This window comes from Zea mays, chromosome 4, assembly GCF_902167145.1.
Source record: "Zea mays cultivar B73 chromosome 4, Zm-B73-REFERENCE-NAM-5.0, whole genome shotgun sequence".
NCBI classification, from domain to species: domain Eukaryota; kingdom Viridiplantae; phylum Streptophyta; class Magnoliopsida; order Poales; family Poaceae; genus Zea; species Zea mays.
Window position 1 is genome coordinate 38,225,005 of NC_050099.1, and position 11,902 is coordinate 38,236,906.

General features: G+C 47.7%; 1 protein-coding gene across 2 annotated transcripts; it reads left to right on the plus strand.

The window, feature by feature from the left end:
* Window positions 1-752: 752 nt before the first annotated feature.
* On the plus strand, window positions 753-7,752 carry LOC100194293 (leunig-related7). 2 transcript variants are annotated; one of them, XM_008678413.3, is made up of 5 exons: window positions 753-1,051; window positions 2,458-3,355; window positions 5,205-5,306; window positions 5,877-6,503; window positions 7,025-7,618. In XM_008678413.3, the coding sequence occupies exons 2-5, from the start codon at window positions 2,561-2,563 to the stop codon at window positions 7,295-7,297; spliced, it is 1,797 nt and encodes a 598-aa protein (XP_008676635.1). In that variant the 5' UTR covers window positions 753-1,051; window positions 2,458-2,560; the 3' UTR covers window positions 7,298-7,618. The 2 variants fall into 2 exon arrangements, with proteins under 2 accessions (XP_008676635.1, NP_001132804.2); NM_001139332.2 differs by lacking the exon at window positions 2,458-3,355 and having other exon boundaries at window positions 769-1,051; window positions 7,025-7,752.
* Window positions 7,753-11,902: the final 4,150 nt, after the last annotated feature.

The following is an 11,902-nucleotide window of genomic DNA, read 5'->3' on the forward strand; positions in this document are numbered from 1 at the left end:
TGTTCTTGTTGCCTTATAAAAGCTCCTTTCTTCCAGTGAAATTATTCACGTTTGAAGCATAAACTAATATATCTCAAGATTATATTTCCTTCTGTGAGTGACATAGTTATCTCTTTCTACTTGAGCTTTTTAGCAAATGGCATTACAGTCACATTTTATACCTAGAAAAACATTACAACAATAGGCCCGGATGTTACTGGAAATGAAGTAACCTCTCCCTTTTACCACGAGACACTTTTTTCTTATCTTTTAAATAAAAGAGAAAAATATGAGTATTTTAAGGTCCTGTTAGTTTTAGTTTTTGAACAACTCAAACAACCAGCTTCTGTTTGGCTTCGATGAAACTACAAATATGTACCCTAAACCAGCTTTTGTTTAGCTTAAAAAAGTTGAGTTTATATAAAATATTAAAAGCCTCATTCTCTAAGGTTCTATTTGAATGTACTAGAGAAAATACCTAGCTAGCTAAAAATTGCTATTGGAATTATCCAATTAACAAATAGGTACTCTAAACCAACTAATAACTCATGAGTAGTTGAGAGCGTAACTAATAATTAGATAGATTATTAGCTGGAGGTGTCTAGGGTGTCTTTAAATAAAGTAGCTAATAACTAAATTATTAGTTATACTGTTTAAATGTTTTTAACTAATTTTAACAACTAATAGAGTGTCTAAGTTTAAAAAACTAAGAATATCAACTAAAAATTATTATTACTTTTTTAAAATAAAAAAACTAACCGCCGAAAAGCTCTAGAAACTATGGTTCAGACGAGAGTACCATGAGGCCATGAACCTCTTCTCCCAGACTGGACGTCTGCAGTCTGCACTCTGCACCCCCGTGCCAATCCCGTTTCTATTCAGTCGGTTCCCCTCTCCCCCAAGCCAAACACCACCATCCTTCCCTCCCTCCCTACGCATCCTCTCCCCCTCGACGCTTTCCCCACCCAATCCGACCGCCGGGGCGGGCGATTCCCTGGAGATTCGGCGCGGATTCGGGGCTCCTCTCGGGGTTTCTCGGCGAATCAGCGGGGATCGGGACTCCCGGCTGAAGGTCAGGTCCCTCCTTCTACCCTCCGATTGCTAACCCTCGCTGCTTGGTGTCCACCGCGTGGGGCGGGGGGTTTGGCCATTTGCGTGCACCGGTTTACTGCCCGCGACCGGCTCCCTCGCCGCCCTGTCTAGGTGCGATGAACAGACGAGCGAACTTCTGCTCTACAACTGGTGCTGGGTTGGGTGGGGCGAACGATTCCGTGATCGGGGGCGTGCCACGGCGCCGCCTGCTGCGTGTTCTTGTCCGATGCCCGGAGTGGGTTGCGGAGAGGTAGATTGCTGATGGGGATCTGCCATTGCCGTGAATGACTCTGTGTTGATCCATTTGCAAGTTGTGCTTCGGTTGGGAAGGGATGCGTGCCCCCTGTGCGTGGAATCTTTGGTGTGCAAGGAAGCTAGGGAGTTGATTTTTGCGTGCCTTATCCTGTACTGACATGGTCAAAGATAGGATTCAGTGGGTTGTTGGAGACTTTGGCTTACCCAAGCATGCACACTTTTTGTTTGTACTAAATTTACAACCAAACTGCAACTTATGCATCCCTATGTCGAATGTGCTTGCAGTGATAAATTTACCACCTGTAGGTATTGCGACTAGAATAGCTGCTGAACTTTTTTGGCTGCTTCGTAGGCTGGCTGATATTGATTGGCATATCAATAGTTTGCTCTGCGCACTCCTTTTAGTATTTTCTATTACTAGGTGAAATCGGATCATCTTGCCACTTTTTGGTTCAGGTAGTAGAGGTAATCACAGCTAACCCATTGGTTGTTTCTCCAACTACAACGGTTGGCTACATTGTAGCAAGGTTCTTTTAATTCAGAGATGCCTGGCACAAGATAGTGTTGCCATGGCTTCGCTTTGATGTGCGCAAGCTAATTTTTGTCCTGCCTTTGATTACACTGTGGGATACGCTGCCAAGCAATCAGATAATTCTAGTTGGATACGAAGGTTAACGACCAGAAATCTATGACTCCCTTTGCTGAGTATCAAATGGGTGTTTTATCCTCTGTCAAGTGAGTGCAGTCCGAGGCCAGGGTGAGATCTGTAGCGGGGCTGGGGCCAATTATTTATTTCTGTATATAATTTTCAACATGGTACCCTTATCTCTGAGATTATACTAATAGCTATAGCTATTTTTTCTCTCAACTTCCTTGGTACTAGTGGTTTCATTTTTTTTGTTGGTTGGCAGGTGGCCCTTGTCATTTGTGGTACATATTATATCCAGTAGGATTGATTGTCACTTTGTAGTTTGTTCTCAACGCAGTGTGTTCCTTGCATTAGTTGTGATTAACTTTTATATTATGAAAACTCTCTTGGGTTTGCACCACATACTGTACCAGGTTGAGACGAATAGAATTGCGACCTTGCTTGATAGTTCATGACTCATTTTTTTAATTCATTCTCTGCAGAATCCTCTATCTGTTTCGGTAACTGTTTGCAACAGTTTGTGTGGAGATTGCATACCATCACCTTCCCTGAAGTGAAAAATATATGGGCTGATCTTGGCATTTCATGGGAGGTTCTGAAGATGACGAGCCACCCTCAAAACGCGCAAGAACATCCTCAGTAGAATCTGCAAGTTTACCAGACTGTTTCTCGTTTTCGAAATTTTCCAATCCTTTGGGAAGTACAATGGCTAGACCTTTGCCTTCCCAAGGGAAAGAAGTTATGGTTGGTTCCAAGGGTGTTATTAAGAAGGAGGAATTTGTTAGGATAATCACCAAAACTCTGTATAGTCTTGGATATGAAAAAAGTGGAGCAGTTCTGGAGGAGGAATCAGGGATTATTTTACATAACCCTATGGTGAAACTTTTCAGAGAACAGGTGATTGATGGAAATTGGGATAATGCGGTGGTTACCATGAATACAATTGGCCTTCAAGATGAAAACATCTTGAAATCTGCGGCATTTTTGATATTGGAGCAAAAATTCTTTGAACTTCTAAAAAATGACAATGTCATGGGTGCTATGAAGACTTTACGATGTGAGATCACACCCCTTGGTGTTAATAGAAAAAGAGTGCATGAACTGTCGACTTGTATGATTTCTTGTTCTTCACAGCAGTTGTTCCTTGGTTTTTCAAAGCTTGGAATTGATTCTTCTAGTTCACGGTTGAAGCTTCTAGAGGAATTGCAGAAGGTGCTTCCTCCAGCTGTTATGGTGCCAGAGAGGAGGTTAGAAAATTTAGTTGAGCAAGCACTTACTGTGCAAAGAGATGCTTGCTATTTCCATAATTCTGTTGATGGGTTGTCACTTTACATTGATCATCACTGTGGGAAAGATCAGATACCATCTTGCACGCTACAGGTATAAAAACTCTGATACCTGCTTTGGTGTTTGTGTGGAGCGCTAAGGCCCCACATAAGTGCTAGTGCTGTGTCTGCTGGTCAGCCACTCATGTACTGCCTTGATTTGTTATTTGTATGTTATTTAAAACACTTCTCCATGGTTCTTTTTGTTTTATATTTCACTACCATTGTCTCAATGGGACAGGCTTGGCTGCACAGTGGTGAGAAGCCTTTCCACTGAGCCAAAGGTCCTGGGTTCGACGCAGCCTCTCTGCAAAATGCAGGGGTAAGGCTTGTCTCGATTATTCCTTTCCAAGATCACACTCATGTGGGACAGTGGGAGCCACCAGCACTGGATCTATCCTTTTTATCTATATTTGGATTATGATACATAGCAATTGAAGGGCATTTATGGGATAGTAAATCTGAAGGGCAGGCCTGGTTCAGTGGTGAGGTCTCATTGAGTCACTAGGGTGTGGGTTCGAAGCAGGCTCTCCAGGCTCTCCGCGTTTGCAAGGGAAGGTCTGCCTCGGTTGTGATATCCTGGCCTTTAGGATGGTGATGTTCTGGCTCAAGGCTTAATAGAATTAATAGAGTATCTATACCAACAAGGTGCATCTTTTTTGGAAGCCTATCTTGAAAAAACCTCCAAGTTAAGTGTGCTTGGCTTGAAGCAATTTGGGATGGGTGCTCGACCGGGAAGTTTTCTCGGGTGCGCATGAGTGAGGACAAAGTGCGCACAAAAGACTCGTGTTGGACTGTGGGGACGATATATGATCCTAGAGAGCTGCCAGGAGTAAGTACCGCTGGTCTAGGGATTGGATGGGGTGTTACAAATGGTATCAGAGCCGACTCTCGAGGTTTCACGGGTGTGTGTGGGCTACGGGGTTCGGGTACATGGCACATGGTGCATGTGGGACCGGAGTGGTCACATGTCATGACATATGAAGACACTAGACACACAGACGTGGCTAAGAGGGGAGGTTCCTGGATTGAGGTTGACCGACAAGGACGTCGGTCTTCTAAGGGGGCTGGATTGTGATGTCCTGGTCCCTAGGATGGTGATGTCCTGGCCCAAGGCTTAATAGAATTAATAGTGTATCCATGCCAACAAGACACATCTTCTTTTTCGAAGCCTATCTCGAAAGAACCTCCAAGTTAAGTGTGCTTGGCTTGGAGCAATTTGGGATGGGTGACCGACCGAGAAGTTTTCTCGGTGCGCATGAGTGAGGACAAAGTGCGCATAAAATACTCGTGTTGGACTGTGGGGACAATATATGATCCTAGAGAGCTGCCAGGAGTAAGTATCGCTGGTCCAGGGATTGGACAGGGTGTTACATAGGTTTACCTCTTCCTTAGACCCCGCTCATGTGGGAGAGCCTCTAGCATTGGATCTGCCCTACCCATACATAGCAATTTGGATGAAAACAATGGAAGTCACAATGCTGATGCTGCAGTTTGCAAATCTGAAGTCATGATCCAGCTTTATAGCATTGTAGACCTTTTTAAGCTTCCTTCTAGCTCCCCCTTGCTTCATCTGACCATCTCCTTTCTCCTCACTTCTCACCATCTGTTGCAAAATAATAATTTGTATAATTCAGTTTACTGCAGAGGTATTATTACAGAAAAAAAGAGTGCCACTTATCTCTGGAATTCATAAAAATATTCTGTTAGCTGAGGTTATGTTTCCTTTGTTAAGAAACTTTTATTTCACTTTGACAAAAATAAATAGAAACCGTCAACTTGTATTGTACTTTGTTTTCACTTCTAACTGGATGTGAGAATTAGATAATTTGGTCAAGACATTATTTTTCTAGTAGATGCATATCTTAGAGTTTGATGTTCACAAGTAAAAAAATATGTTGCAGGTTTTGCGTGCACATCACGATGAAGTGTGGTTTATTCAATTCTCAAATAATGGAAAGTATTTAGCCTCAGCGTCAAATGATAAATCTGCAATTATATGGGAGGTAAACTTGTGGCCTGTGCTTCTAATGTCTTCTTTTCTCATGGTCTGCATACAAACGGGGTGGCCTGTTCCTTAGTTCCTATTTTACATCTCATAACAAGAACTGAACTTGTGCAATCTTACTAATTGTTTCCATCACCTGTTTGTTATGTTTTTACAAAAAAGTGGACTGTCAAATCCTTGCTTGTTTTCAAAACGAAGGCAGAAGTTTGCCATTTCATATTATTTTTCCCCGCTGAAAGCCTACTACTAATTACATCGTGTTAGCTTCTGGAACTAAATTCAATTTAGATGTGTGCCAAGTTTGCTCCCTAGTTTGAATCCTGGCACTTCTCTATGTTCTTGTTGATCATGGAAGTGTATGCCCCCACCATCTTACAGTTACACAGCAGTGAAGATTGAGTTGTAGTCCTTCTTCCTAGTACATGTAGAAACTTTGATCCTGTAATTTGCTACTGATAAAGGTAGGTTTGATTTTTTACTTCTGTTCTGATGTTATTGACCATGCTGTGCGGTTTACTTTCCCCCTTTTTCATTTATATCTTCATGAATTAATCTTTTCGTTTCTTAGGTTGATGAGGATGGAGAGCTATTACTGAGGCATACATTGAGTGGCCATCAAAAGTCAGTGATGATGGTTGCATGGAGCCCTGATGATTGTCAGCTCCTCACATGTGGGCAGGAAGAAACCATCCGACGCTGGGATGTTAAATCTGGCAAATGTCTTCATGTTTACGAGAAGTCTGCCACTGGTTTGATATCATGTGCTTGGTTCCCAGATGGAAAGCAATTATCTGGTTTAGCTGATCAAAACTTTTGCATTTGGGATTTAGATGGTAAGGAAGTAGATTGCTGGAAAGGGCAGGGATCAACAGGAACATCTGATTTTGCTGTAGCAAAAGATGGAAACCTTATAATAAGCATGAGCAAGCAGAACACAATTCTTCTATTTGATAGGGAGACAAAACAGGAGAGAATAATTGAAGAGGGTAGTACAATTACTTCATTTTGTCTATCAGAAGACGGTGATTTCCTGCTTGTAAATCTTGTAAGCGAAGAGATTCATTTGTGGAACATAAGAAATGATCCTGTTCGTGTCAACCGGTACAATGGTCATAAGCGCACCCGGTTTGTGATAAGGTCTTGTTTTGGCGGATTTGAGCAGGCGTTCATTGCTAGTGGGAGTGAAGATTCACAGGTATGATGATTGATGATTGCCTTGTGACCCACCTAATGGCTATAGTATGCACTTACATTTTGTTGTCTTTTATGTGCTGTTTTTATTAATATGTCTGTTACTCCCAGACAAATGCTGTTCTAGACAATTATTTTTGTTGTCCAACGAGTCAAATCTAATAGAGTATGCAGCTACCCTGTGTTCCAAATTATGTCATTACTAGACATAGCGTATATCTAGGTGCATAGCAAAAGGTATGTACCTAGAAAAGCCAAAACACCTTATAGTTTAGAAACATGTTTGTCATTTGAACCATCCTCATTGCACAAGTGCTTATGTCTGCATGCAGCATACTTGACACGCACATGCTAGTTTCAACCACCTATCTTCTATAGTTTCATACATTCGGCATGCAGCATACTTGTCACTTCCTATCAGTCTTTGACCAAACCATGCTGCTGGTTTTTTTCAGTATGTTATAAATATGTTGAAATTGTCCGTTTCTTCAACTGAACAATATGCAACACTTGTCATGTTTCCAGGTCTACATATGGCATAGAGCCACTGGCGATCTCATTGAGACTCTTGCTGGTCACTCGGGCACAGTCAACTGCGTCAGTTGGAATCCTGCGAATCCCCACATGCTCGCCTCAGCGAGCGACGATCACACAGTTCGTATATGGGGGGCAAAGAAGTCCAGTCTTAAGCGCAAGGATGTTGGGAGCAGCAATTGCAACAGTAACGGTTCTCGCTCGAATGGCAATGCACATAACAACGTTTTCGTTCAAAAGTGCAACGGGAACAACACCAAATGATTTGCCAGGGCAATGTATCCCCATGGATGGTTGACTGGCGTCTGTAAATCCCCCTGTCCTTTACTTCCCTCGTGGAAGAAGAATCGCCACCGCCATAGTTAAGACAACAACAACAAAGCTGCAGCACAAAGTGTGGGGAACCTGCTAGGTTTCGTGCGCTATCTTTCCCTTGTTCCTTCATGACTGTCATCACATGTATTTCTTAATTCAAGCTGGGATGGAATTATGGTATTACTTTGCATCTTTGATATCTTGATTTGCCCTCTCTGATTGATTGTAACTGCATTTTGGTGGTGATGGTTGTTAACTCCTCTTATTGCATTTTGCCTTGAGAAGAAACAAATGTTGGCCTAGGATGCTCCGTCTAAAGAACGGGACGGAACATCTTATCACAAATTTAAGTAGATTCATGGATCATTTATTTCCAATGAATTAAGTGGTCTGTTTGATTGTCATATTATTCCCTGTAGACAAATGTCTGGTGTAAATAGAAATGTTGATAATTTCCCAAACCAAGCATCTAATTAGTGTTCGCACCATTGAAGGATTGGAAGAGATTAAAATAATTCAATTTAATTTAATTTTAACTAGTGAGACTTATAGGGTGTGGGAAGTAAGGTGGTCTATCATCTTCGTACTTCTTACTTTTTTTGTTTAGATTGTGGAATGCAATGATCATCTTTTTACTTCTTACTTTTTTTCTGAAATATGATGAGTTTATCTATCACTATCGTATTTCTTATAGGCTAATAATTAGTAATAGTAGGAGGAATGAATTTATTATACCAAATTTATATAATAGATTTATGATACACCACTTCGTTTAGAATAGATTTAGAATAGATTGATTCTTCAAATCAAATATCCCTTAATTTCCTTCGACAAGTCCTTAAACTTAAGTATTTCCCTAACTTCCATAAATAGGGCAGTTTACGATTATAGATGGCCTTTTAAAAGCACGGCGCCGGGCTGAGCGCTTCACGACGGACGGTCTTCGTGGCCTTTTCATTTTGTATATTTAAAAATATTCAAAATTTTCGAGCCAACTCTATCTCTGTTCGTGCCGACACCATTACCTCCGGCTTCGGCTCATCGAAGAGCGGCCGAGGGTTCATTTAACTAAGCAAGAGAAGCCTCGGACAGCAAGGCCGACCGAGCTTAGGGACTCCTACGCCTCCGGGATACGGATACCTCACTCGTTACCTTTGCACGAGGCAACTCACGCTTGGTGAAGCGGTTCAGATAGCCGACAGGCGAGTCTTAGTGCTCGAAATGAGGAAAAAACACGGCTCCGTGCCGAAAATACATACATGTTCAGGCCCCGACAGCCGCAATGAACAAAATACCGGTATTCAAGGTGCCATTACAAACGGAACTCCGGTTCCACCTCCACGGGTACAAACAACCCCACACGATTGGGGGGCCTGCAGAGCAACAGAAGGCCGACGGATGGCTCGCCGTCGCCCGCTCCCGCAGCAGCGACGACGACGACTTCTGCTCCGGGGGGCCAAACAGCAGCAGCGATGACCTCAGGGCGGATGCTGCTGCCATAAGGCCCTCGTCCATGCCCTCACTCGAGAGGCAAGGACGAGCAGAAGGCCGTAGAGTTGGAGGTCAGTCCGTGGGCGGCACCGGCTATCTCGTCCGTGGAGAAACCTCTTCTGGCTGCCGTGGCGGAAGGCGGCGCCGGAAGCGGCTCCGAAGCCACTCGGGTCAGAGAGCCGGGCGCGCGGCAGCTGCCAGCGCCACGAATGGCGAACGCCCTTCCCCCCATCACTGAGGGAAGGAGCGGGCCGCCACCCGCGCAGGGACCGACCCCAACTCGGCGCACTCCCCTCCCCAACACTGATGATGAAAATCCTTGAAGCTGAGGGAGGGGCAGAGGCCGCAGCCCGGCTTGCTTCTCCCCACCCAGGGGCTGGTGGTCACCGTCTTGGGTGACCGCCGGCGAGGGGATGCGGCCGGGCTGCATGATGAAAATTCTTGAAGCCGAACGATGGCTGAAAGGTACCAACTTCCGCGAAGTTGCGTTCCTCCAACGACAAGGCGGGAGGATTGCGGGTGTTCCCCATCCGGGGGCTCGGAAGGTGGAAAGACGCGATGCATAAGGGGGCGCAAAGACATGGTCGCCTTTCAAGGGGATCACCCTCCTTTTAAAGGTGACTCTCCCCACTTGCGTCCTCAGCCATCGCGGGCTGAGTCTTCTCCAACACGCTCCAAGGTCCTCCCTTTACGGCACGGGGGCTGGGTCCCGCGCATCATGCAAGCGGGCCCAGGGCAGAAGAAGCCAAACCGCCGCGCGCGGTGCATGCAACTGCCCAGCGGTTAGAAGCATTTCTCCACTATCGCCTAGACCAGCGGGTGAAAGGGCGGACATCCATGCAGGCGGCATGCAACCGCGCCAAATGGGCGCACCCCTTCGACTTCCAACGCACCCAGCATGGAGGCCCAGGCTCACACGTCATGCAACCGGCGCGCCAGTTGCTACGTGCGAGCAACTGCACCGCCACTCGCGCCACTACCGCGCCTCCTCGACTGCGGAACCAGTACCGCGACTCGAGGCAACCCTGCGTATAACCCAACAGTGCCAGCCAGGCACGACGGTCAATACGGCCAAAAATGGGCCGGCAGTAATGGCGGTGGCAGGCGGGCGGAAGCAGCGGTCGCGTCGTCAGCCAAGCTTACGTCCCATCCAGGGACAGCAAGGGAACCCTCTCCCACGGCGTGAAGACGGCGCGCCCGTGTTCCGTTCCTCGAACGGCTCACGCACGCGCAACGGCTGCCCCGCGAACCACTCGCCCCGTCGCATTAACTCCGCGGCGGGACAGGCGGCACCTTTGGCAGGAGAAGCGAGCGACGCTTCACCTTCGCCATAATGACCACGTCAAAAAAGGTGCGCCACATCATCTCGATTTCGTATTCTTTCCTTTTTCCTCTTTCTCTCTCTTACAACAGGGACCGGGAAAGGGGATACCCCGAAAGGGATCCTTCTCCGCGAAGGAAACAGGCCTCGAGCCCCCCTACTGATCAGAGGTTCAAAGGCTGGCCCCTCGGAGGGGTTCAATAGCCGCCTCAGAGCGCTCGGGCTCCGCGCCCACTACTGGTCAGAGGTTCGATGGCCGGCCCCTCGGAAGGGTTCAACGGCCGCCTCAGGCCACTCGGGCTCCGCGCCCACTACTGATCAGGGGTTCGTAGGCTGGCCCTCGAAGGGTTCACAGCCGCCTTAGACGCAGAGCAAGGGATGACCCTGGGTACGTTTGATACATAACCAAGGCTCGGGCTACGCTCCCGAGGTACCCTAGGACATTTCCGAGACCAGCAGGAACGATCGTGTAACGGAATCCCATCAGAGGGAGACATCGAGCCCTCGGACCCGTCAAAAGGGGACCGGGTCCGGCAGATCACCCGCAGGTACTTTTGGAGCGCGCCTCCGGGCCTCTAGCCGACCCCTAACAAATGGGGCACGGGCGTCCACTCGGATTACCCGTCAGCAGTTCGCTGGAGACACCATGTTCGGCGCCCTCCAAGGGCAACAAGGCGCTTTCCCCCCCTCCTCCTTGCGGAAAGGCGACGCAGGGGCGTATGTAAAAAAGTCGAGTCTGTCCTTGACCGTCCTCTCGCCCTGTGCAGAGGCTCGGGGGCTGCTCTCGCAAACCTGGCTCCGGCCAAACCGTTGATAGCGTCAACATACCAGCCCGAGAACTTGGGACCCGACCGTGCACCCGGGCTACGGCCAGCTCGCATGAGAGAACAACCAGACCAGCCGAAGCGTTGCGAAACGCACTAAGACCTCGAAGGAGTCAAACCACTCCTCCGAGGCCTCGGGGGCTACACCCGGCGGGTGCGCTCGCGCGCACCCACCGGAACAAAATGCAACTAAGAAAGGCTGGTCCCCTTGCAAAAAAGTGCGACAAAAGCCTCCAAGCGAGTATTAACACGCCCTTCGAGGCTCGGGGGCTACTGTCGGGGACCATAATTAGGGGTACCCTCAAGACTCCTAAATCTCAGCTGGTAACCCCCATCAGCACAAAGCTGCAAAGGCCTGATGGGTGCGACTAAGTCAAGGATCGGTCCATTCGAGGGACGCGATCACGCCTCGCCCGAGCCCAGCCTCGGGCAAGGGCAGCCGACCCCGGAGGATTTACGTCTCGCCCGAGGACCCCCCTCCAGCAACGGACACACCTTCGGCTCGCTCGAGGCCCAGTCTTCACCAAGAAGCAACCTTGGCCAAATCGCCACGCCAACCGATCAAATCGCAGGGGCATTTAATGCAAAGGTGGCCTGACACCTTTATCCTGACGCGCGCCCTCCAGTTGACAGAGCCGAAGTGACCGTAGTCACTTCGCCGCTCCACTGACCGGCCTGACAAGAGGACAGCGCCGCCTGCGCCGCTCTGACTGTTGTGCCACTCGACAGAGTGAGGCTGACAGCAGCCAAGTCCGGCCTCAGGTGCCATAGGAAACTCCGCTTCGCCCGACCCCAGGGCTCGGACTCGGGCTCATCCCCGGAAGACGACGAACTCCGTTTCGCCCGACCCCAGGGCTCGGACTCGGGCTCAGCCCCGGAAGACGACGAACTCCGCTTCGCCCGACCCTAGGGCTCGGA